We start from the raw sequence: 26,824 nt of genomic DNA on the forward strand, positions 1-26,824 counted from the left end.
AGGGTGGTTACAAACAAAAGCACTTTATTCATTTACTGACATAATTTACTTTTTCCTACAGTTACCTAACAATGTACATGTTCTCTCACTGATTTGAGAAAGCAAAGTGGCCAATTCGCTCATCAGTGAGACAATGTTAACATTGTCTCACTCTAATTACTTTGTCTCACTCCAGATTTGCAACGTGAAGGCACGAAATAGTGACCGCGTAACATGCAGGCAGTATGCGCGCGAAATACGTTGGCAGCACTGACTGTAAATCAGCTGGTCAGCTGTTGTATTGTTGTATTTGTCCCTTCACGTTAAATGTTATATTAAAAGTTCACTTCTGTGTAAAAATAGGTTATGTTTCTTCACCAATTTATTTGTTTTATGGTAACTGTAGGAAAAGTATAATGTGCAACTCGAGTTCAAAGTACAATTGCCACACTCGAGAAACCATTCCTCACTCGCCTACGGCTCGTGAGTAAGGATTTCTCTCGAGTGAGTCAATTGCTTACTTTCCTCACTAGTTGCACAAATAACTATTTGAAATTCCTACAAGAAATGTATAAACAATCGTTTGAAGGTAAATTACTGTATTGTGAAGTGAACAATACAAACTGCATAAAAACTTATTAAATTATTTTATTGGTCTTTATTTTAATTGTTTTTTTTAACTAGTATTGATTTTTATTTTCAAAATAATCCCCGATTTATTTCATTCTTACTTATCCACAAAAAATATGGGTATTATGGACTTAGTAAAGTAAGGAAAGAACAAAATAAATCAAAATGTTATCAAATACATTAAAATGTACAAAAACGAGTCCCTATAACTGTGTAGGTTGACTGAAAACTAAACTATACAAAATAAAGTACTAACAAATTTGCATTTACATTAATATCATATAAATGTTTTAAATATATGTTTTTAATGTTTTAAATATTTAAATGTTCATCAACAAGATGACTTTTTAAGCTACACATGCAAATAAACTATAAACCCCTAATAAATTATGATAAATAATAATTTGTTACGTTTCTCAGAGAAAAAATGTCATATCCTGATGGTGACTGGTTGAGTCACTGTGTTGTGCCATTAATGTGCACCACCAGCAACTGGTTTTGTCATTAGTGGGTCTGCAAATTGCTGAAGGCTAATAATGGCCTCAGACCAGGAAATTCACTTTGCATAACCTGGAAGAAAGCTTGAGTTTGAGTTGTTTGCAGCTCACTCTTTTTTACTGTCTTCCCCCTATACACAGTTTATGGGGGAAGTATTGGTTTTGACAAAAAATATTGATATCGCATGGAAATCCATAGAATTAGAAAATTCTGATATTCACAAAATTGCTGATTTAATGATTTAACTATTGAGTTTAGAATCAATATATGTTTTACTCCTTAACCCTGAACAAATGGTACCACCCCCGAGGCTGTATGAAATGGTTCAAATCAATTATTGCTATTTGCTATGTGATTTTCACCATAAAAACCCATTCGCCTTTGTTACCTCCTCCCAGTTACCCAGTATGATTTTTTTGCTCTTAAAGTAGTCGAATGTTCAATTATTTTAATACCAAGTTAATGGGAGAAAATAAGTGTCTGTTTGCTGATACTATTATTTTTGTTATACTAGTAGATTCAAGAATAGAAGTTTTTCCAAAACGAGATAGTAGGACGCATCATACTGCTAATTTATTATGACATTTTCTCTCATACTATATTTTTATGATAGTGGAACTATATTCCCACAGAATGAAGACATGGCCAAATTTTTGCATTATTTGCAAAAATGAGATACTGGGTTTTAATTTTGACTGAAATCATTGACAGAATACATTGAACAAACTAAAAACCTAAAAATACGCGAATTTCCATTTACTGGGCTGGATTTCTACTAAAATATTCCCTTTAAATTGTCAGATTTTATTTCCTATTTAAATAACAATTAATTATTTTAATGAGTACTTGGGTTGTTTGCTGCTACAGGGAAGCTAATGAGGTGGTTTTTATTGAAATTTTGATAGCTTAGAATGAAATAAACAAAATTGCCAAATTTGATTAAAATATATCCATAAACAAGCAATTTGTGAGAGTTACAAGTGGATTTGATTTAGGTGTCATTCTCATTCAATTAATCTTCATTCACTCCCAACCCAAACTAGCATTGGTGATGAAGATTCAAAATGTTATTGATCAAATGTTTCAAATGTAGCTTCGAGAATGATGTTTTTTACTATCTCTGCTACTTCTGAACCATTTGAACAATTAATTTTCATATAAAAATGTTAGCGAATTTCCCATTTATAGGGAATGTTTTATGTCGTCACTGTACGTGATTCAATTCCTTTGATATCACGGACGATTAATATCAAACATTAGAAATGACAAAATCAATTTTAACAAAAACTAGGTACCTCTTTATTTTATTCAACAAAACAACACACTAAACTATTTACTGTTTTTTAACAAAACAATTGAAAAACATATGATTGTTTTTATTAATCATGAAACAGTCTTTGGGCAAACTTATATAGAAATATCTAATGAGGTTTTTTTTTATAGATATTAATCATCGTATGTCATGATTAGCAAATTTCCTATGTAAGGAATATTTAGCAAATTTCCCATGGAATAAACTATTACCGTAAGTCTTCTTCCTGTTAAGATTACCTATAGCCCCGGTACCAATTTACGTTTTTGTTTTGAGGTCCCCAGAGGCCAAAACACCATCTGTTCAAATTAATTTATATTATGTATATTATTTACATTATGTGCCCATTAGCACAATAACTCTAGAAAAATAACCCGATTTTTATGAAATTTGATATCTAGTGTAGGTAAGCCTTTATTTATTCAAACAAGCTGGACTATGAAAAAGGGGTTTGATGTTTTTCTTTTTTAGGTGTTCTGATTAACTCCCGAATCAAAAAAGCTTTGCAATTTCCTTTGGAACCATTTTGCAGAGCTAAAAAACAAATAATTTAGTATATTGAATCGTTAGAAAGAAATTTCAAAATGGTAAAATTTAAAACTCTTGTTATTCTTATGGAGAATAAAGTAAATGTTTGTAGTTTGCTCATTTATACTAGCCGACCCGTGCGATTGTGTGAAGCATTCACACTGAATCCTTCTGAAATAGCTCCTGAGTCCCCGAAGGGGGATTGCGGTGCACTTGCGCCAATAGTATTTGGGGAGGAGTGATTTTTTCATATTTACAGTTAGTACCCTATATTGCCATTGATGATTTAGATTGAGATTTGGCCGCGATGTTGAGAGACTACGATGATGTATTAGTGACAACTGGGGAGTCTCAAGATATTGTTGTAATCACAAGGGGCGATTATAATTGCTCCGAGACTACGGGTTAGCATAGAGATATGGCCACGATCACTGGTGACTATGATGATGTCTTCCCAGTCTTGGAAGATACTCTTAATTTCGCCATGTAGGTAATCGTAGGAGTAGTCAAAGCTTTTGTCGCAATAGCGATCTATATAGGGCCTCAATTTCGGAATTTGTATAACAATATTATGATGCGGGCTTATAACAACCAAGGTTATAACTTACACATTCAAAATCAAAGGCATAAATTGTATACACATAAACAAGTTAAAATAAAATGGATTTTACACATGGATGAATTGAAAATAACACTGAGGTAATTTTTAGGTAGATTTTGGCTTTCGGCCTCTTGAATGGAAGGGCGTTTCTAAAGCCTGATCAGATTTTATTGTTGTTATGAAATATACTACCAATCATCTTTTTATTGGTTAAAAATGTTTAGGACATTGACTAACAAAGGAATTAAAAAAGTCTAATTTAATTGACAAACAAATGATAATCAAATAACTGGTACCTACTGTACTTGCATACCTAACACAGAACTCAGAATCAAGTCACCATCGTATCCAAAAATGACTCTTGCATCTAAAAATCTGGATTGCATACATTTGAACTATCTATGATTGGAATTTGAAGGGGTACACTTCCATCTGTTGGCGCAAACAACCGAATGAGTAATATTGACTGTTCAATTGTTTCATTCAATATATCGTTTGGTTAGTTAGGTTACGTTAACTTTACCTAACTAACCAAACGATATATCGAACAATCAATATATCGTTTGATATTTTTGTTCATTTGTTTGTGCCAACAGATATGGAAGTGTGCCCATTTGAATTAAGACTGTATCCTCAAATAAACATTCTTATTCTTAGGTGGTCTACTAATTTCTTAGTAGAAACATAGATAAAACACACTCCCTTAAGATTTACATGTTTTATCTATGGATTTACCATCCTTATGGAACAGCTGAAGCCAATTTTATTGTTAGTTCTGTCTAGTGCACTAAAGAGGTCATGTTTTTTTTTAAATCTGTTTCTTATTGTTATTTAAGCCATTTAAACGCCTGTTTAACCAAATAAAATGATAAAATCATAAACAATAACTTATTCTCTAGTTATATAACCAAACAGTAAAACACAAATAATGAAATTAACTCTAAAAAATAGAAACAAAATTTCGTCGACACTAGTTACTAGTGTCACCGGACATGAACTAGACACGAAAAACGAGCTTCAAAATTTACTTGTGTTGTTAGTCTATGGTAGAACCATTGACTGTTGGGTAATGAAGTTGTATCAATAATCAAAGATATAACCATAGATAAAACAAGATTAGACAATCCTAGTCGGTTAGTCTATCTATGGTAGGGAGATATATAATCAATGGTAAAGCATACTGAATTCATGTAATACAGTACAGTAAAGTTAATTAAAAGACTGGTCTCGTTTTCCTCGGAATGGTTAAAGATGGCATTGGCATTAGAAGTTTTGGTTTTAGAAGTTGGTAAACTGTTTACTTTGTTGTGGTGGCAGTGGAAGTGTGTTCCCTTCCCTCGATCACCTCACCTCCTCCTCGTCTTTTTGTCTCGCTCTTCCGTAGTCCGTGATAGCCTAAAAGTTAAGTGAAAGAAAGTTATTAATTTTTCGAGAGTATGTATATTACAGTACTTGATTTCCAGTTTTAATCTAGTTAGTTGTCTCGGTATTATTTCCATGTGTAGCGCGAGTACCTTTCTGTTAAACAGAACTCCGTTAGCTTTTGAATTGTTTGTCATCAGACAATTTTAGCCGACAGGGTTTGGTCTAGTCATGTTGAATAAAATGGTTTTTAAAATGTGATTTTACTTAGTATCGCGAAAGTGAAATGTATTACATATTAAGCAAGCATATGTAGGTTCATTTGTGAGTTTCAAATGTGATCTGAAAACTTTGAATCCAAGCTCAAAGTCGAAATTTGATCCAGTTGGTAACAAAGCCCTGCCCTTCTCTTCTAGCCAGACTCCTGCATAGGGTTTTGGATTTTCCTAACAAAACTTTTAAAAATTATAGAAGATGCTGTTCACCAATCTTATTTTTAATCAGCGGAAGTGCAAAGTTTATTTAAAAGTGAAATTTTATTCATGGACTACCAATAATCATTGTAGCCTATTTTGAATAGGCTTAGATAAGTTAACTCGATGCATAGGCCTATGTTATAATATTAAAATTATGGTAGTTTGGTGTAATGGAAAATATGTACATAAAACGTGAGCCTGGAATGGAAGAACCTTTTAAAAATGTTTGTTTTGTCTGTGGAAATGTGGGTCACCCTGATCAATATTGGCTACGAATCAAACCTACAACTAACCCTGCTGAAGCATATTTTCCATTTTTGGAATCTCATGAGCCTCCTGCTGGATATCGATATAACAGACAAGAGCAAGCAGTTAAATCTTGTTACCTTTGTTATTCATTGCTGATGCAACAATGGGAACGTTATCAAAGAGACAATACTCCACATAGTCGACGACTCTACTGGCTGAAACGTTGTGACAATGGCCCTTACACTGGAGCAGAAATGGGAATGCAGGGAGAATATGCTTCTCAAATTCTTGGACTCAGTGTTGAACCTATGCATCGGTAAGTAAGCTGACTGAGGTTAATAATTTTAACTTTTAGATTCTAACTTAGGCCTAGCTTAACTTATGTCGGGTAGACTTCCGTAACTTATCTGTTGTCAAAAACGATACATCGAATGTTACAATCGATATACTTATTGAATACCTACTTAATTGATATAGGCCTATTGATTGATATTTTCATTCGGTTGTTTTTGACATCAGATACGTAAGTCTACCCCTTACTTATGTCCAAATAAAGCTAGCTGAAGTATAATAACTAGTTTCGGGATTTACCTAAGATTCTCTTCTTTTCATATGTAGGCTTTAATAAGGTACTTAAACATACCAAATAGGTACCGGACACCCACCAAATACCGAACGCCCCGGGTTTCGTCTCAAATAATAAGCTTATGCTTCATCTGATCAACACCAACTTAATAACAATGCATTCGTTGGCTTTTTACCTGTCTGCAGACAAATGGGTTTGTAGATCGTCATTAGCCACTAGATCCAGTGAGCCGCGATTGGTCATGCTGTAACTTACCGGTACACAGTTTTGGCAAATTTCTAAAATCTCTTGTCTGTTTCCTTAAGAAACTGGTTGAATTTCTTAGGCTTTAATAACTAAGTATAGGCCTACCTGCCAATTTGTGATGAAGTAAGTTACAGTTTGTTCATATGAATATTTAAATATTTTTCAGTCGAATTTCAGCGAATTTCCCATATAGGGAATAGGTAGGCCTAAGCTATTACCATAGGTCTCATGGTAAGACCTAGACTCTGGACCGATTTAACTTACTTTTTCGTTTCGAGGTCCCCAGAGGTCAAAAACACCATCCGTTTGAATTCATATAACTTATATATTTCATATATATATATATGTGTCCGTTAGAGCAATAGGCCTAACTCGAGCTAAAATGATCCGATTTTGATGAAATTTGGTACAAACGTGTAAACCTACGTTTATTCGAACGAGTTCGCAAACCAGCATAATCAGACCATGGGAACAGGGGTTTAGGGGGGGGGGTTTATGGGGTTAAAATGGGTTTTCCCATTTTTTACCCTAAAAACAAGATTTTGCAATTTCTTTCTAAACCATTTTGTAGAGCTTAAAAAAAATAAATAATTTTGTTGGCTATATTGAAGCACTGTTGTACCTCTAATGGTCACAGAAAATATTCAAAAAAAGTGTTAGTTAATTAAAAATTCCCATTGTGGTATTCTTATGGAGAAAATGAATTTTGTTGCTTCATATTTTGTTGTGGTGTTTCCGGACCAATTGATTGACAAATAAATAAAAGGTTAAAATACCTGCTTGTCGCCTTGTGGTCCAAGTATTGTCCTAGTGGATTATGTACATTTCGGCGCGAGCGCCATCGTCGGATCCATATAAGAACTGTTTACACTAAACTTCCCTGAAGAGGTGCGTAAGATGTCCACAACACAAAACACATATAAAAACAAAAACGGTTTTTGTTTTTATATGTGTTTTGTGTTGTGGACATCTTACGCACCTCTTCAGGGAAGTTTAGTGTAAACAGTTCTTATATGGATCCGACGATGGCGCTCGCGCCGAAATGTACATAATCCACTAGGACAATACTTGGACCACAAGGCGACAAGCAGGTATTTTAACCTTTTATTTATTTGAATTTTGTTGTATTTTTCTTGTTTATGGATAACTTATAGGCTATGTTGATAAAATTTGGCAAATTTATTTATTTCATCCTATAGGCCTACCCGTACTACCTACTATTGACCTTTGGTCAAAAAACACGTTTTACCTTCCCCGTAGCAGCAAACCTAAGCACTTGTTTAATCTTTGAATGTTATTTAAATTGGAAATAAATATGTCTTATTTATAGAAATATTTGAGTAAAAATGTAATCAGACAAGTTGAAATTCGCTTAGTCTGCAGGTTTGCTGCGGCGGGGGTATTAAACGATAATAAAGACCCAGAAACTATTATAAGATTAATTTTCAAGCCGTCCGGAGCTTAGTACACTAAGCCTAAGTACCGGACGCATGATCGGAATTAGGCAGCGGCACTTCCTAACTCGGATTGTTACGTTTTTCGTGATATACGTATTTACTGATTTTGACTTGTTATTAAGTTAACTGTAAGTTAAATCGCTATAAAATCCACATTAAATAAAATCATACATTTTCTACAATTTATAAAAGTAGAGTACCGGTACTTTAAAAGGATATTTTTAGCAGAAATGGTCTTCTTAGGCCCACTGAAGTATAAGCATACGGCAAAATCATCCACCCTCAAAGTACTTAACATAGTTTTCATATTCCAATCTATGAAAGTTTAATGTATATAGTGTAAATAGAAATTTGATGCAACCTATCCGGCTCTGCTGGTCTCGGTCAAGGATGAGGTAATTAAGGCTAAGACTGCTGATAACTTCCCCTGCATAAGGTACAGTAGGCCTTCGTCATGTTGTAGGCTTAAAGTATAGCCTAGGCCTACTAACTTAGTCTAACTTAATAATCCATGATAAATTAGGTAGGCCTACCGGTAGCTTAATAAGTTATCACTACCGGTATGATAATTGTATTCTACCAACCTGTTATTTTTTACTTACGTTACATATTATTTTTTTAGTTAATATCTAAGTAGGCCTACCGGTAGGCTACCTATTTATCACAAACCTAGGCCTACTGTGTTTTATTTATTATTTCTTATTTAGGCCTATTTAGGCATAACTTATGTTAACTTATTTTGAAGGCAAATCCAAACCCAAACCAGATAATAGATAAATTTCCTTAGGCCTAATCTTTTAACTTTAATTTCACTGGTCACATATTTCTTTGGTTTAACTTGAGTCATCCCTTCCATGGATATTGCTCAGGGCTTTTGAAGGATATACTTTAATACTTTCTTATTAAATGGCGACCATACAAAGTAGGTATTTTAAGCCAAGTATGAATGGAGATGAGAGTAGGATGAGTGGCGCGATCTTGTAGTCTTGACTACGCCTAAGGCCGACAATCCTTAGACACAGACTGTTAATTAATAGCCCATACAGTTAATGGCAACTAAGGGACCTACAGTTTATAGTGGAATCCGAACCACATTTTTGCCTAATTAAAATTGGTCTAATTATCAGGATAGTACTGCAGATAGTCGTAGTACTCACTCAAGTGGACGTTTATCCACATCAGGGAGTATCGCATCAACAGTGCATGCCTATAAATATCCACAATTCTTGACCTCCTAGTAGCTGGATTACAGGACGACGCCACCCGTCCCAGTCATGTAGTACTCAATGAATGAGTTCCATATGTAGTCATTCATACTGTCCTCTACCATATGTAGCTGCCTTTGATTTAATGAAGTATTTTTTTTGTCTTTTTTGTATTTTTTGGTGTCCAAACGAATATACAGTGGTAACTTGTTAACTTACTAATAGTTTCGATACCTTTTGGTCTAAAAATACTGGAAATATTTTCGCCTATGACAATATGATGTTATTTTGGCTTCTGTATCTCTTGTTCGCTGTTGTCATCTTCTGAGGAGAGGCCATGACCAGTGTTTTCAAATGACCAAAACAATAATCCTGCTAACCGGTTTTAAGAAATCCTGTATCATCCCGCTTTTGAATCATGAAAAATACCGTTTTATTTTGACATACCGTTCAAATTGTTGTAAATAACTTCTTGATTAACATTGTACATGTAATTTAATTTACGGAAAGTAAATAAATAAAAGAAACGTCTTTTAACACTTAAAACGTATATGTAGTTACTGTTAGTTAGCTGTTACTCACAAGACAGTAAATATACATAGCCTAGGTCATTTGCCTATTGGGTCTGATGATGATTGGAGAGTCCTATCGAAATCGATCACCACTTACAACCTATATTAACCGTCTTGTGAGTAACTATAAGCGTAAATATATGTTTTAAGTGTTATAAGACGTTTCTTTTATCTACTTTCCGTAATTTTGTTTAAACATTGCTTTGCAACAGTAATTAGGCCCATTAATCAATTGAAGTTAGTTTTTCTCTAAGATTAAGTACCTACAAACAATAAAAAAAAACAGACCTCAGAGCTGAAAATCCCGAACGTTTCATCCAGCATCCCGTTTCAATCTCGCTTAGGTTTTGGCCTAAAAGTCTGTTTGCGGAATAATAATCCCGTAAGTATGGAAACACTGGCCATGACCTGAAGGTCTTCTATTTTTTTTTTGGGGTTTTACTGGCAGAAGTGGGGGATACGTTTCCATAGATGAAAGGATTATAATCTTCATGCTGCTGTCTAGCCTATCACTTAGGCCTATTGTTTCTGACATCCCTTGTGTTATTAAACAGCCTGCTCTCACCTTGGAGATTTTTCTCTTGCAAAAGCTTATTTTATTTAATTTCAATGCCACACTGTTATTTCTATAGAGTGTTTATTTTTTATCTAGTGTGTTGTTGGAAAAGGATAGATATGAGTTTCTTTGAAGTGCTTTGAGTCATATAGAGGGGGGGGGGGGGGGGTAACTATGAACTTGTTAGGTTGCAACTTGCTGTAGAATCTTGTTGCCTTCTTCCATCAGTAAGAATATCATTAGTTCTAGCAACAATTACTGTATACTGTATCGTCTTCAAAGGTTTTGGTACTAGATTGTTAGCTCAACTAGGTCCTCAACAACATGTTTAGGTTAGTTATAGTGGTTTGGGGAGGTTCCATAAATCATAAATCATAAATCTTTATTGGTCATTAAATAACATATGTTACAATAGACCTATAACATGGAATCTTCATTAAACTTAAATATAACAAAGACAACAAGAAAATAAAGCTAAAATCATTTGAAAAACACAGAACTATATATATGAAACAAAAGTGAGGTACCTACTTAAACAAGTGTTTGAAAGACTAGGTAACAATTGACTAGGGACTAAGTAAGAACTAGATAACAATTTTACCATTACAATTGTATTCTGCAAAAAATTCATCTAAACTGTAAAAAGGGTGGTCAGCAAGCCAAACCATCAACTTTTGTTTTAGCCGAGTACAATGAATGTCAAGTATTTCACTTGCAAAACAATTTACTATTTTTACTGATATACTAGCAAAACTTTGCTGTACTGTTGTTAGTCTGGTGTAGGGCCTATCCAAAGCAGATCTTCCCCTTGTGTAATATGAGTGAAAATTATTTCTTGAGCTAAAGAAATGTGAATTTTGTTTTACAAAAATAACACACTCTAATATATACAAATTTACAGTTGTCAGGATACCTGTTGCTTTAAAAAGAGGTTTACAATGGTCCCTCAACCCTGAATTGGTCAACAGTCTTACAGCCTTTTTTTGAAGCTTTAAAATTATTAGAATGTGGGTGGAGTTACCCCACAGTAACAGACCATACTTTAACAGACTTTGAAAAAAAGCAAAATACGCAGATCTAACATACAAAGGAGGAACAAAATCTCTTAGACGTCTAATTAAAAATAAAACTCTTGACAATTTCTTACTTAAGTTATATAAATGGGTTGACCAGCTTAAATCACTATCCAAATCTATGCCTAATAAATTTACACTTGACGAAAAATTCTTTTCTTCCTCAGGTGTGCGACCTAACCTAAAAACAATAGTTTGAGTCTTTTCAGGATTCATAAAAAACCCATTGACACCCATACATGCAAACAAAGTATTTATGGAACAGAAACTAGCTGTTTGTATTTTATCTGGTCCCCCCACCTTTGAACTCTTGTAGAGGAGTTTTTTTTCCTTTATATCCTCACACTTTCTACTCTATGTTTTAAAAGTGGTCCTATTCTTCCAGCTTAGAATTGGGCCTCTTCCTGCTGTTGGAGATGGATATAGGTATCCGACCAGACATGGCTCAGATCTTCTTCTTTTTCCATAAATCCGCCAGTCCCTGTCTGAAAAAGAAACTTTTACAGCGGGTATAAATATGTATAACCGCCTTCCAACCAGTGTAGGCCTAAAGGAATGCTATCACAAAAAAGTTCAGATTGCATCTTCATGTTTTATATAGGCCCTAGGCCTAATGTGTATCTTATTTATGAAATGTGATGATTAGTTGTTAGGCTTTATTTGACGACTGAGGTGTCGGCCTATAATTGTATCAAATTACCTGTTCAAGAATAAATGACTATGACTAGCAGTTACCACTTTTACCAGTTTTAGCAGTTACCGCTTTGTCAGGTCCAAGATATTCTTCCACCCCATGGCTGATGTCATGGCTATCGTCCACTATGAACACTGTTTTTGTTGAATTGTTATAACTACCTATTCCTGACTTTCTCTTAATAACAAAATTAATCCTTTTTGGTGTCTTAAGGTATTGCACACACCTATTTTGCTTCTTTTTACAGTAGGAGTTTTGCTTAAAGTGTAGTTTTTAGCTTGAACAAATAATTATGACAGGTTTTTTTCTTAATATTACTGTTATAGCCTACAATATTAAAGCGCAATATTAAATATCAAAGACTTAGGCTAGCCTATATATTGCTTTTGCTGACAACAGATGTTTTGAAATGCCACTCGAACCATGTTTGATTGCTTCACAGATGTTCATCTGCTCATTTGACGCAAGTGCAAGAACACCAACTTGATTAAACAAAACAAAAGTTGTTTCATCTTTTCATTCCATATAATAGGGAGGATAAAATACATTTTTAGGGTCTACATTTAATTATTAAAACATTATACACTCCTTTTAAACTTTTTGGCACTAAGTCATTCATCAAACTGTTGATCTATTCATTGTATTAGAAATTTTTTGTAAAATAATTTGATGGCAGCTGAAATATCACAGTATTTGTTCACAGCTGGATAACCTGGGTGAAGTCAGCCATGTAGTGAAGTTATTGGTTATAACTTAAATCAACAAACATAAATGGAACAAATTCCTTAATAGGCCTACATTAAATGCTTGTTCCTTCACATAGCCAAGCAAGGTTTGACTAGGTATTAAAGTTGCCTGATTCTATGGGCCCCTAATTTAACTGTGACTAAAAAAAATGCTGATGTTGTCTACTAGGAGACTTGTTGAAAAGTTAACAGACCATGAATATTCTGATTGTGATGGTGTTTCAGAGAATCGTCAGCACCGCCAGTCCCAGAGGTATCGCGTAGTGCCCCGCCAGAGGATAAGAGAATGTCACCGAGAGTGGTGTCGGCTCCTCCGCCTGCTGAGACACCAGACCACACGGCGCTAGACTTGCGCCAGTCACCTGCCGTGTCTCTACACTCGGTGCACTCCAATCCTGGTGAGACAGACGTTTATATAAATATCTCTCTTACAACAAACTGAAGTAAATTGACAGTTGTTTCACTGAATTTTGTTGTAAACAGATCTATAACAGAAACAGATTTATACTAAGGCTTGCATCTAAATATAACATTCTGCTCAATAAGTATTTAGTCTGCAGGTTTGCTGTGGCGGGGGTATTTATTACTTAAATCAATCTACTCGGTAACAGTAAATGAAGACTAAGAAATATAATATAGTATCATCATTATCATGAAAAGAATTTGTATAGTGAAAAATCGACTAGATTTAAATTGCATATCTATTATACATTTGCATAATGTAGCCAACTCACTTTTTTTTAATCTTGATCAATATTTATATAACTACAAAATAAATTAAATAGTCTTCACGCTTCTGTTCATGGTACTTATGAAGTTTGTCAAGAATAGCTTGCTGATTTAAAATCAACTAATGTTTTTGTTCACTTCTTCAATATACCAAGACGGCAAGACTGTGATACATTTGTGTTGTTTTCTTCTTCTAGGCAGCAGTACAGGAACAGACATACTGGACTTGTCCATGCCAGACAAGAACGCTGTGACAGAAGTGTGCTATGTGTGTGGAGAGGAGTTTGCTAGAGGGTCGCTAACACAGATCTCGTCCAAGCCCAGTGCAGCCAATAGCCCAACACCGTTTTTCCCAAGCCTGATCCTTCACCCGCGACCCGCTCGCAGCAGACCCATGGACAGTGGAGGGAAAGTACAGGCTTGTACGCTGTGTTTCACACATCTTCTGCATCAGTGGCAGGTAAATTCTTTTGTTTTAATGGTTTGTTTATGGTTCAATGGAAGGGTAATTTTATCTGCTTACCTTGGTGGTTATCAGACAAAAACTTAATTTCTTCCAACAATAAACAGGAGAGATTCTGAGTAACTGGTGTGACATTGTTAGTTACCTCGTTCCCTCTCCTACATAGGCTACTATAATATATTTAGTAGAGTAAGTGGGTTTCAATTAAAGTGTCAACGTGAGTGTAAACTCCCTCGAAAGATTTCAGGTATTTGTTCCTTAGGTCATAACAATAAAAATATCTTATAAACACGGGTCTAAAATTCCTGGTTTTCTGTCTGTCTGTATGTGATTTTTATAAATTGTATAGATAGCTTACGAAACCTTAAAGCGGTTGACTTCAAACTTAATACACAAGTAGTGACAGAAGGGTTCAACAGTTACGGATTTGTAAGAATCACATACATACAGACAGACAAACAGAAAACCAGGAATTTTAGACCCAGGTTTATATGATTTTTTTTAGTGTTTAGGCCCAAAGAACTAATGTGTAAAATCTCTCCTGGATGTTTGTACACACTTTGTATGTTTGCAATAGCCATATCGGTTATTAAACAATCGTTATATGATCATTTGTATTAGGTTTAGTTACGTTGCAACATAAATTACTGTTAAAGTAGGATTAATAAGTATTAATCAAATTAAAACTGACCATCAAAAACATGTTATTATATTGACAAACATAAGGAAAATATTCTAGTACTGGTTAAATCAACTTACACATTACAATTCATCTTAGTTTTTTAGTGATTGTTTGGAAAGACAATTATGCAAATCCAATGTGAACATGTAATTTATTTATGGTAAAATTATTTAAGTGAAGACTTTTTACCGTATCCTTTAGATGAGTTAATATTTTTTTCTCTATTCTCTTTCCACAGGCTTATTCAACGCAAGGAGTGGCTCATTCAGAGCGTAACTACAAGTTGCGCAAACGAGAGGCAACGACCAATTTTGTCTGTTACACTTGCGCACTGGAGTACCCCTCGTCATCCATACGTCTGTTGTACTGTTGTCCCAACCCAGAGAAGGAAGCTTACTTTCCCTTTATTTGCAGTTTAAAACCTCCACCCGGAGCAAGTCCTATTTCCCCTCAGGGGATGGTTCAGGTAAGGAACCAGTATTTTATTGTTTTCTTTTTTCAGTTGATAGTACCTTAAAGAAGTACAGATTATTAAAAATATATTAAAATATTATGTATTAGGCCTACTGGTTCCAAAAAAAGTTTTGGTAAAAAACAATAGCTGTTCAGTAAATAACAGACATAATGTCCTCTTGAACTTTTGAAGAAGACATCTTAGGCAAATTTTAAGTGATTGTTGTTCAATTTTGTGATACCCTCTACTAATCAGGCAAATAGGCCTAGGCTGTGTCAATATTGCCACTGGTCTGCATTATTCCGTGGTTTGGTTACACAAATTGTGTTGACAAAGCTTTAGACTACTATGAACTGAATCCCCTTTCACTCATTCAATGATTTCTTTGAGATGGCAAGACGGTACTTTGCATGATTTAAAACTTAATATGAGCAACAGAGTGTAGAATATATGTGTATTAGGAGCAGAATGAGAACTTAAATCAACCTTATATCCAAAAGAACTTCTGTAACTACTTAGAGTTATTAAAATTTACATTTTTATACACTTTTGTTGTCGCAGGTTTGTTCGATTTGCTACAAATCCATCCCTCAGAAACAGAGTTTGTTCGGATCTGGGGTGAAGAGTGAGTTAGAGCCCATGCCTGTCACCACACAGTCCACATTGCCACTGACCTACCCCAGTGTAGCCACTACACCCACTCTGCCAGCTGCCAAGAGTCCAGATATACGCTTTCGTCCCTACGAACTGTCCAGGCCTTCCCCGTCACCAAAGGTAGGCTATAACAGTTTATTTATTTTTATTTGTGTTTAAATGTAATTGAAAATCATTTACCAAAGGGAATAGTCAAAACCTTGGCATTGTTTTCTTTTAATATGGATCTTTTGTTAGATAGTATCGTAGTTGATTTAACTTCCAGAATTTACAAGCAATCGTTAAATTTTTAAGTGAGCACTATAACCACTTAGTTGCCCAACAAAATTAAATTGACAGAAGTTACATGTTGGTCTGGAATAGTTGAATATGTTAAATACAGTAGGCCTATGTAAAAATAAATATTGGCTGACTTCTTAGTGGGGCGATTTCTTTTATTACCCCAGATAACTGTTAAATAGTGGAACTCAATACTTAAATTAATGATGATAGGCGGCTTATTTTTGTAAACGTTCATTTTTTTATCTTATTAAACCAAACTCTTTGTATGAAGTTTTCCTTGCCAGACATTCAATGAAGTTCACCTATTTATAATAGTTATTTAAGGAAGAAACAATAAAATACTTAGTTCGATGATATCATTAGTTGATAATCATTTTTGTTTCTTCTAACATTATACAGAAGAGTTTCTGAGAGGCCTGAGTAATATCTCATGTCTCCTCGTTCCCTCTTCCACATTTTTATGTAATTTTTTTGTCAATTAAATTTTAACTTTCTGCAAAAAACAAATAAATGATCTAAGTATTATTGAGCATGTCTTTAGTTAATTAACTAAACATTTTTCTAATTTTTGTGAAATTTTGACAAACACATATTTAACAAACACTTGGCATTGTCGAATAAAAATCACCAATTTTTTTTTTTAAAGAGGTTGGCGGCCTCTTTTTTAACCTTGCATTTGTCCGTCCACATAGACTAAGCGCCCGTGCGTGGATCGTTTGCAGCAAAGCAAGGAGTGAGCCGGTACAGTACAAAGGTGAACTGTACTGATAAAATGTTATCGGCAGTGACCAGGATCCGAACCCATGACATCGCTGCGACGCTACCGACTCACTAAAAAAAACACCCACTAAATTGGAAGAAAAACACCCAGTTTGATGATATCACTAGTTGATAATCATTTTCTGTTCCTTCCAACATTAAATAGGAGAGTTTCTGAGAGGCCTGAGTAATATCCTAGGTCTCCTCGTTCCCTCTTCCACATTTTATGGTGTTTTAACATATTTCAATACAGGGAAAAGTAACTGTAGCTAACTAAGGAAATATATTTAGAGAACACTAGGAATCAGACACATTTTTAAATCAATTAAACTTGAAACCTACAATATAAAAAATATACATTTACCATGCTGTTATGCACATCCCTTTAGGGTTTTAAAGAAAACCTCTTAGAAATGAATGTAAAACATGTAAAGTATCACTTTATATTGTTTGACAGTTGTGAAGTAAGCCAATGCTATTCATTATTCAAGGAAGAAACTCGACAAAACATTTTGTTTGATGATATCACTAGTTGATAATCATTTTCTGTTCCTTCCAACATCAAACAGGAGAGTTTCTGAGATGCCTGAGTAATATCTTAGGTCTCCTCGTTCCCTCTTCCACATTTTATGGTGTTTTAACAAGTTCCACAACGTAAAATGAATAGGTAGTAATAGTAAGCCGATAAAATAATAAGACCTTCTTACCCCTTAACATCTTTTTTATGCAATTTGTTGCTCATACTTTACTAATTAGAATTACAAAACAATGGTAGTATTTTTATAATGGTTTTCCAATGTTAGGCCACACCTTCACCCAAGCCCCCCAGTGTGGACGGCAGTAACGGACTGCAGCATTATAGGTGTTACGTGTGCGGCAACCAGACACCTCAGAGCAACATGGAGTGGCTGTCTACGGAGGCAGAGGTAGGTTAAGTGCAAAAAGTATCCGTTGTAAAAAAACTACAGTTTTCATTATGTTACGTAGACTAGGAAACTAGGAAACAGGTGGTTACTATAGTTTACATTATCATGCAAATCGATAGTAGTCCTAATATAGAATTAATCAGAGGCCTACTGGTTAATGTTGGTATATTTGTGTAATGAAGCTGTTGAGAATATGAATTGCTGTCTACTGAGACAAAGGTTATTAGTGAAATTATAGAACAATCAGTCCTCTTCGCCACTAATTGATAATTCAATAACTATAATTTTTGTTACATACCTCTTTATCCTTATCAATTCACTGTCTTTTCTGAATAGTTTTGGAACGTTAGGCCTATAGCTCAATTTGTCAATTTCTGGAGATTTTGAAGTATCATGAAATACATTGTCACAAGAAACATTTTAACACATAAACAATCAGTGAAATTGTAAATAAAAAATGGTAACATTATTGCCTCAACTAAAACAATTAATTCCAAACAGAGGGCAACTTGTAACCCTCAACATTATATCAATCACCTTGAACCTTCCGTGTACTCAGGTCAAAACCTAATCAATCGATATTAAGCTTGTAACTTTTGCCGATTATTTCACCCTATTAGTGTGTATTAACTATAATGTTTCTATCACTAAAAAACTGTTTCAGTGAAAACAATTTTCAACCCTCCAGTACACGCGCTGTGGACTCAGAGGCCGCACATTTGAAAAAGCGCGCCGTAATAAATGAAACCGCGAGCAAATGATATGACGTGCCAACTACCTTCCCCCATTACCTTACCAAGAACATTGACGGTGTTTTGACCGTCAGTTGGCCCTGAGCTATGAGGGTGTACAGTTAGGCACGGACTCACACTCAGGGGTTGCCTCAGAGTAGCACCAGCACCTGCCCCAGGCAACGAAGAAGCACGAGGGCGATGTTACCTGTGACAGGAAAAAGAACAGACCTACCCAATTATGTCACTTTTTTGTGTTTTCAAGTTAATCAATACCTAACTACTGATTAATTTTTAAGTTTAAATTCACGCAGAAGTAAGATGCGGACTGTCAGTCCGAGCGTGTGTACTGGGGACTATTAGCCGCGCGTGTATTGGATGGTTGAATATTCATTGTTCCTTGTTGCAGCTTTTATATTTTATACCAAGCATTTTTCCAGTTTTCCTCAACTTCTCATCAAAATTCTAGTTTCTTGTTCATTATTTTTAAATGGTTGATTTATAAATCAAGCTTTATATGTTGGTAGGTAATGGCAAGACAACTATAATAAACTAATTCATCCTCCCCTTCCTTTTTGTTTTGCAATGACACAACTGTACTAAATGAAAATATTCATATACAGTAGAACCTCTTTAATCCAACCCCCGTAATCCGAACGTCCACTTATCCGAACCCCTCATTGCTGTACTCTATACACAGTACAGCAGTTCTTTATTGTATACTGTATTTAATTTACAGTACGTTTTATTCACCATGTAAGACTAGATTACTTACGTCAATAGCTCATTGAATTTCATTTAATGTTTCAGTACATGTTTCGACACATTGTCATCCTCAGCTGAGTACTAGTGAAGTTTTTATTCACCATATGGTTTCGTCAATGTTCAATTAAATAACACATAACACAAATACGACACGACACGGAACATATACATTTAAAACACGTAAAGCTTTAGACATGCAGGCCTGCTCGAACAAAACACACGGTCACGCCGCGGGTCGGGGACAGACTGACTAGTGACTATTTGTTTATCCAGGCTTATCATTGTTATCACGGAGGCAGTGGACAGCTGTTTCTTTGGTAGGAATGATAGAATTGAATATCGAGTTGGAGCTAAAATTTAGTTTTTCATTCAGAACAAATTTATTTTCATCGTTATTTTTGTGAGCTCTGTATATTTCGTACTCCTCCAACGTGTCCAATTTTCTGCCCTTTTCACAAATGTGGAGTATTTCTAGACTGTCTTCTATTGTTCCAAATGAGTGGTTATTGTCGATTGCTGATTTCTGTTTGTTCGTCCTAGGGTTTGGTCTGTGTTCTTTAAATCGTGTGTTAAACCCGCGACCAGTTTGGCCTATATATATGCTCGGGCAGTCAGCACATTTTAGTTTATAGACACCAGTTTTGTTATTATTGTTCATTTTTGCATTTGGCGTTTTGTAATTCAGCAAGTTTTTTGTTTTATTCTTCGTGTTGAAGACTAGGCTTAAGTTGTTATCCCTCATAGATTTTTTCAATGTGTGTTGTATGGTGTGACTGTATTCGATACATACGTATTTAGCCTTATTTTCATGGTTTAGTTGGCAAGTTTCGATGTTAGTTTTTCGTTTGTTCTTATGTTTGGTGATAAGTCTGTCCACTAAACTGTCAACATAACCATTTGCCCTAGCGATGTGTTTGATTATAGCTACCTCTGAATCAAAGTCGGATTTATTTAATGGTATACTTAGTAAACGGTGTATCATTGAGTTGTAGGCACCCATTTTTTGTGAATGTGGATGGTATGAGCTGGCATGAATTGTTTGATCTGTTGTGGTCGGTTTTCTGTAGATGCTAAATTCAAGTTTCGTGTCCTGCTTTTTTATGGTTAAATCGAGAAAGTTGAGTTGGTTATTATTTTCTATTTCAATGGTGAATTTCAGTTTTGGAGCTATTTTGTTGAGGTAGTTGTGGAGGAGGTTCAGTTGTCTATTGTTTCCATTGAATAACATTATTGTGTCGTCTACGTATCTATAGTAGAATAATATTTTGTCCTTATATTTGTTTTTATTTGAAAAGATGTGTTCATTTTCGATATGATCGAGGTAGATATTGGCTAAAAACCCTGATAGTGGTGAACCCATGGCTAGACCGTCTGTTTGTTGGTAAAATTTGTCTTCAAAAATAAAATAATTTTGTTTTAATATCTCTGTTAGAAGTTCCATTAACTCATTTATTGCTTGAGGTTCTAGGGTAACATATATATAAGTAACGTATATATAGGCCAAACTGGTCGCGGGTTTAACACACGATTTAAAGAACACAGACCAAACCCTAGGACGAACAAACAGAAATCAGCATTCAGCCAACATAATCGACAATAACCACTCATTTGGAACAATAGAAGACAGTCTAGAAATACTCCACATTTGTGAAAAGGGCAGAAAATTGGACACGTTGGAGGAGTACGAAATATACAGAGCTCACAAAAATAACGATGAAAATAAATTTGTTCTGAATGAAAAACTAAATTTTAGCTCCAACTCGATATTCAATTCTATCATTCCTACCAAAGAAACAGCTGTCCACTGCCTCCGTGATAACAATGATAAGCCTGGATAAACAAATAGTCACTAGTCAGTCTGTCCCCGACCCGCGGCGTGACCGTGTGTTTTGTTCGAGCAGGCCTGCATGTCTAAAGCTTTACGTGTTTTAAATGTATATGTTCCGTGTCGTGTCGTATTTGTGTTATGTGTTATTTAATTGAACATTGACGAAACCATATGGTGAATAAAAACTTCACTAGTACTCAGCTGAGGATGACAATGTGTCGAAACATGTACTGAAACATTAAATGAAATTCAATGAGCTATTGACGTAAGTAATCTAGTCTTACAATAATATATACAGCTCAGGGGCTTAACAATGAATTTAAATTATTCACCATGTTTACTACTGTACTAAATAAACACTGTATTTTACTTTATAAAACATTTTTTCACTTTCCCCAAAATAATGTTGATCAATTTTAGCCATGTTTTAGCTATTGTTATGTAAAAACAACAATATGTTCTGTAATCCGAACTATTCGATAGTCCGAACTACCCCTGGTCCCAATTAGTTCGGATTAAAGAGGTTCTACTGTAATCTGAAATTTGAAGGTTTTTTACATGTAACTATGATACCCATATCCTGTGAGATAGATGTAAATGTTGGACTTTCATTCGTGATCTGTATATAGCCTATGTCACTCTCTCCTTTAGTAAAGTGTGTTGTATGCAACAGGGTATGAACTCTCATGCAATGCACTTCCCCTGTCTACGGACGCTGGGCTCGCAGGAAGGCAGGATAGACTCATGGGGACGTGTTCTGACGTGTCTGCCGTGCAGCAAGCATCTGGCGCGACAGTGGGAGGCGATGGAGAATGATCGGATACCGCTGGAGCGACGCAGGTGAGCTTTAAATCATTCAGTCAAAAACATTTATGTCACATAATAAAAATTTGAGATTGAATTAAAGAATTTTCTCAGATGTTTATCTTAGGAAAACCCGTTTATTAGGAGGAAAATTATAATTTTATTAATTTTAGGCTATGTATTTTTATCAGTTATGTAGGATGTCTTATAGTCATGTCTTATGTAGACGTTTAATCAGTTTAAGTGTCATTGTGATCCAAAGATATTGAAAGGTTTTTTTTGCACTATAATTTTTATTTTACACAACCTGAACTAGGTACACAAAAATCAGACTGATTAATCTTTTGGAGCTTTTTTACCTTTTGGAGCTGTTATTTATTCTTTGCACTCAATCCCAACACCTCTGTTTTAATCAAGATTTGTGTTTCCGTATATGTACTGTGAAACTTCCTTTACTAAAATATGGATTTGAACACCAAGGAACAAAGTAAAAAAAAACTTTTTTTTTGGCAGTAATAGGCTTTTAAATGGAAAAGGACAATTCTTATTGTAAAACTGAACAAGAAATACATGTATTGGTGCTTTACACTGTACAGCAGAAATATAATAATTCTTATTTTTCTACTAAAGGAAGAAAATACAACATTTTATTTGATGATGTTATTAGGTACGATGTTCCTCACAACACACAGAACGGCATATCTCCAGCGTCTTCAGTGTCCGGTGGCAACAGTTCCTCAATCTACTGCTTCTTATGTGGTCTGCACAGCGACTTGACTCTGGCGCGGGTGTTGTACAGTAAACCTCAGGTACACAACACCAACATATCCAAACTTCCATTATCAACTTTCTGTGCGAATATTAACTAAACAAAAAATATTGGAAGTGTTTCAAGCAGAGAAAAAGGATAGACTATTGAAATTAAAAATGCTACAGACAAGCGTTTAAAACAAAATGTGTATTACTAAGTGTATTACTAAGTATTACTAGTAAGTAATTAAGTAAAAAGCAATGTGTTGCAACCAGGGAGTCAAATGTAGAAACAGTTAGCTCAAGGCTTTTGATTGCTCGATTGGTCAGTTAGGCATAATGAAATCACTTGATAGAAGATGGAGTTCAAAGGGTTAGGTTTATATTTGATCAACAGTATGACACTGTACACTTTACATTTTCCAGTTCTGTAGATATAAATAAGTATACGTTTTGTATTCATTCCACCCCCCCCCCCCTAAATGTCACCATTAACAGGTGGATAAACATATACTTAGATTTTCTTTACTAACAAAATTAAATTACTTGAATCATTTGTGATTTGAATTCCTATGAAATTATGGTTCAGACTTCTAATTTATTAACATAATCCTTAAATTTTACCTTCCACAGCAAGACAATTTACTAGTTATGTTAAACTTTGACATTATTTAAGACACTTTTTTATGCTTTTGATTATGCTGTTGCAGGGTCGCAACGCACCGTACTTCCCGTCACTGTTGACACACAGTTCGCCAGCCAACGCAGAGCAGCTGCGTGAGGACGGTAGTGCGCTGGTGTGTACGTTCTGTTATCACAGCATGGTGGCGCAGTGGCGTGCGCTGGCACACCAACAGCCAGACACTCGCGTGTACAACTGGCGAGACTATATCTGCTACGTCTGCGGCATCACTACGTACAGGCTGCGTGTGCGGGCACTGCCAGTCAAGGTAAGGACTGTCTAAATGTCTATCTGGTCTGAGAAATCATTTAGGAGAAAGTTGAAAGGGGTTAATAGTTGTGTAATTAGCAGGATAGTTTATCTAGACTGAGATAAATTGTGTTTAGGTGGGTCAAAGTAACATACTGAAGTTGCAGTTACACTTGTATTTTAATTAAATACATCGAGGATCAAAGAATGGCAGTTTCCTTTTCTGCTATGTTTGGGAAATCCTATAATGGAATCAATTCCATAAATTAATCAATCCTGCTTATCTGGTTAACCATTATGTTATTATTAATTTATTATAAATTAAATTAATTTAATTATTGTAAAACATGTTTGATTGCCTTAATATTTAGGTTTTGTTTCTCCTTTCTTCAATCCCAAACCTCCACCATTTCCTATAATACTCGTAAAGTTTTTCCCATAGCGGTTATTTTGAAATGTAAATTCACTTCGTAAATCTATGTGTCTTGTTGATTTGGACCCAACGACTTTCAAGAAACGGTGTAATTAGAGGCATTACAAATTAATGTCCTTTAATACAGTGTCCTATTTCCTTATGTGCATTATAAGTTAAGAATATAGTAAGGCTTTGTTTATTTCGCTGTACTATATCAATAAATTGGCTTGCATTTTGGACCTAAGATTCTTTGAACCCAGCATGAATATTGTGGTTTTTGTGGTACTTTGACTTTTTATTCTTTGGACAAATTAATATTGTGTACACAATGCAACACTGCTGTTGTAACAACAGTTGTCTTGTCTATGAAAAGCTAAGATTTATTTCTTCTAAGTCTTTATTCTGTCACTTTTTTCATTGATAAAAAATACTACAAAAACTATCCAACCAAACTAAGAACAAGAACGTTTTAGATTAGATAGGTAGAACCTAACAATGATCAACACTGTACATGTTTTGCAGGACTTCCCGTTTGTCAGGTACCACCGCCAGCCTGATGGGTCGCTACTGCTGGAGAACGGTGATTACGCTGTGGTCTGTCTGGACTGCTACGAGACGCTCCGCTCTCAGAACAATGAGTATGAGAGGTCAGTCTCCAACCTGTACATTCTCTGATAATATACGTTATGGTATTAATCAACTGAGTGGTAGCCATAGTTCATAGTCTGTTTTAAAGCTAACAAACAAAAACAAATAAAGTAACTAAATAGTGAATACTCTACTATAAAGATAATGCAGTCAATGGGTTTGGCCAAAGAATTAATTGTGGTCTCAATTCCAAGGCTCTAATTCGATCCCAGGATTTTTCAAGTTGATCCCGGGATACTATTATTTTATGGTTTTCACTTTTTTGTTATTTAAAATTAGCTTAGAGTCACTTTGTTAAGCTCCTTAATAAGTAGGGATTGAGGAGATTGGATTTTTAGATCAAGACGAGACGGAATTATTTTTTCTCAGAAAATTTTTAGACGTGATTTCCCTTCTCATACATAACAAGAAATGCACGTTTGACATTTTTGTAACAATGATTTTGTAACAATTTTAAATATCTACTGATTTATGACAGATGACTAGTTAAATTCAAAAATAATAATAATAGGCAGGAATGCTTAAAATATTTGATTAAAAACATCAGTATAAAAAAATTAATTAGGCATACCTTATTAAAAATAACTCTTATGCTTAAGAAACATGGTGATACCAGTTAGAATTATAGTCCAACTTTGAAAAATGCCAAATTTATCAGTCTTACATGTTAAGTATTACATCACAACTAGTGGCTTGTAGGGGCAATAGCCCCTATATTATGGTATTTATTTTGTACAAATTATTAGTCTCATGGATTACCCTACCTTGAATTATCATTTAACATTTTTGTAAATTATGATATGTATAATAGTTATTACATACCTGCATAATGCATTTTGCATAATGTGTCTGCTCTATTTAAAATAAAAATTCCAAAGGACATCATGTGGTGTGTTTATAATATAAACTTTCTAATCATAATTTACAACTATGGAACATTTTCCAATAAACAATCTTTAAGACTATTAATTAAATCTATATAGATTTCTTTAAATATAGACAAATTATCTTAGAAAAACACATAGAGATAATGTCATCATCGAAATTGTAAACTGCTAATTCTACGACAAAATCTCTCTGAAACAATTTGTTTTTTGTAGTATCCATTTCGGTCGATTACTTGGTCTTTATATGGTTCTAGTACTATTTTAACACAATCTGGCCTCTTTACTTTTCTAAAAGCAACATATAGTTGACCATGGGTAAACACTGGGTTTTTTTTAAATAAATGCCCACTTTTGTGTAGGTTCGTCCTTGCGCCAAAATTTTACCAAATCAAATCGTTCTTTGGTCCTACCCTGTGTAATGCAATCTCATTTAAAAGTGGTAATCTATAAACAGGAATAAATTCATGCCGATGCTCATTTATTCTTCTTCCATTAATATTGTGCCAAATCTGGTGCCTGTTGTTTTCATTTCGAGGAACAATAACTCTGCGTGGTAGTCTTTCGACATTATACATTACTGTGCAAAAAAACAATCCATTGTAAAGTATTAAGCTTAAAAGTATCAAATTGTTTACAGTTCAAAAGATTTGATCTAATTTTCAATTTGTGTTGTTTACTGCTTCATAAACAATTTTACAATAACAAAATAATAACATATGCACATTCAGGTGTAGTTATAACTTTTTTTCAATTTATATAATCACAGCTGTGGTTATGGAGTGACTTTGTTTGACTGTGTTTACACAGTAGTAAAACATATCTCCCACTGCTTAAACTTAACAAAACCTCTCATCATTTGCCATGTTAAAACCAAAAATTTAAAACAATTAAAACAATATTTACATGTAAAGAATTAATTAAATAAGAACGCCTTCACAAAGGAAACACAACAGCAACGTGCTCCTGTATTGCGGGTATTGCATTAACATTCTGCAGGCTTTTTTTTTATAATCTCATTTCAAAAAAATCTTGATCAAAATAAAATCTCGTCTTGTAGAACAAGATTTAAAATTTCCCAAAAATTTCTTGAAATTTTGAGACTCGTCCATCTCTACTAATAAGAGTTGTGAACTATTTTTTGGAGATTGGTAGGTCATAGACTAAAAATACTAGCATATGTGCATAAACAGATATGCAGGTATATCATCAACTTAATACAACTTTGAACTTTAATTCATCAAGTAAAATAAATCACCATCTCCTGCGATTTCAGCAACATCTTTAATATCTTCGGAAAAAGCAGACACATAATGAAAGTCTCTTAAGATTGCAGGGGCATCATGAAT

General features: G+C 34.6%; 1 protein-coding gene across 1 annotated transcript in view; it reads left to right on the forward strand.

The window, feature by feature from the left end:
* Positions 1 to 4,992: 4,992 nt before the first annotated feature.
* LOC128995212 (uncharacterized) overlaps positions 4,993 to 26,824 on the forward strand; it is a 50,215-nt gene continuing 28,383 nt past the window's right edge. The window contains exons 1-10 of the mRNA XM_054420152.1: positions 4,993 to 5,951; positions 12,996 to 13,168; positions 13,697 to 13,959; positions 14,883 to 15,110; positions 15,660 to 15,872; positions 17,597 to 17,719; positions 21,717 to 21,883; positions 22,515 to 22,656; positions 23,308 to 23,547; positions 24,466 to 24,590. Coding sequence (XP_054276127.1) covers positions 5,557 to 5,951; positions 12,996 to 13,168; positions 13,697 to 13,959; positions 14,883 to 15,110; positions 15,660 to 15,872; positions 17,597 to 17,719; positions 21,717 to 21,883; positions 22,515 to 22,656; positions 23,308 to 23,547; positions 24,466 to 24,590 — 2,069 coding nt within the window. The 5' untranslated portion in view covers positions 4,993 to 5,556. The remainder of the gene's footprint in view (positions 5,952 to 12,995; positions 13,169 to 13,696; positions 13,960 to 14,882; positions 15,111 to 15,659; positions 15,873 to 17,596; positions 17,720 to 21,716; positions 21,884 to 22,514; positions 22,657 to 23,307; positions 23,548 to 24,465; positions 24,591 to 26,824) is intronic.

The sequence above is a fragment of the Macrosteles quadrilineatus genome, unplaced genomic scaffold (assembly GCF_028750875.1).
Source record: "Macrosteles quadrilineatus isolate MER2022 unplaced genomic scaffold, UCM_ALF_1.0 Scaffold_5__1_contigs__length_97177068, whole genome shotgun sequence".
NCBI lineage: Eukaryota > Metazoa > Arthropoda > Insecta > Hemiptera > Cicadellidae > Macrosteles > Macrosteles quadrilineatus.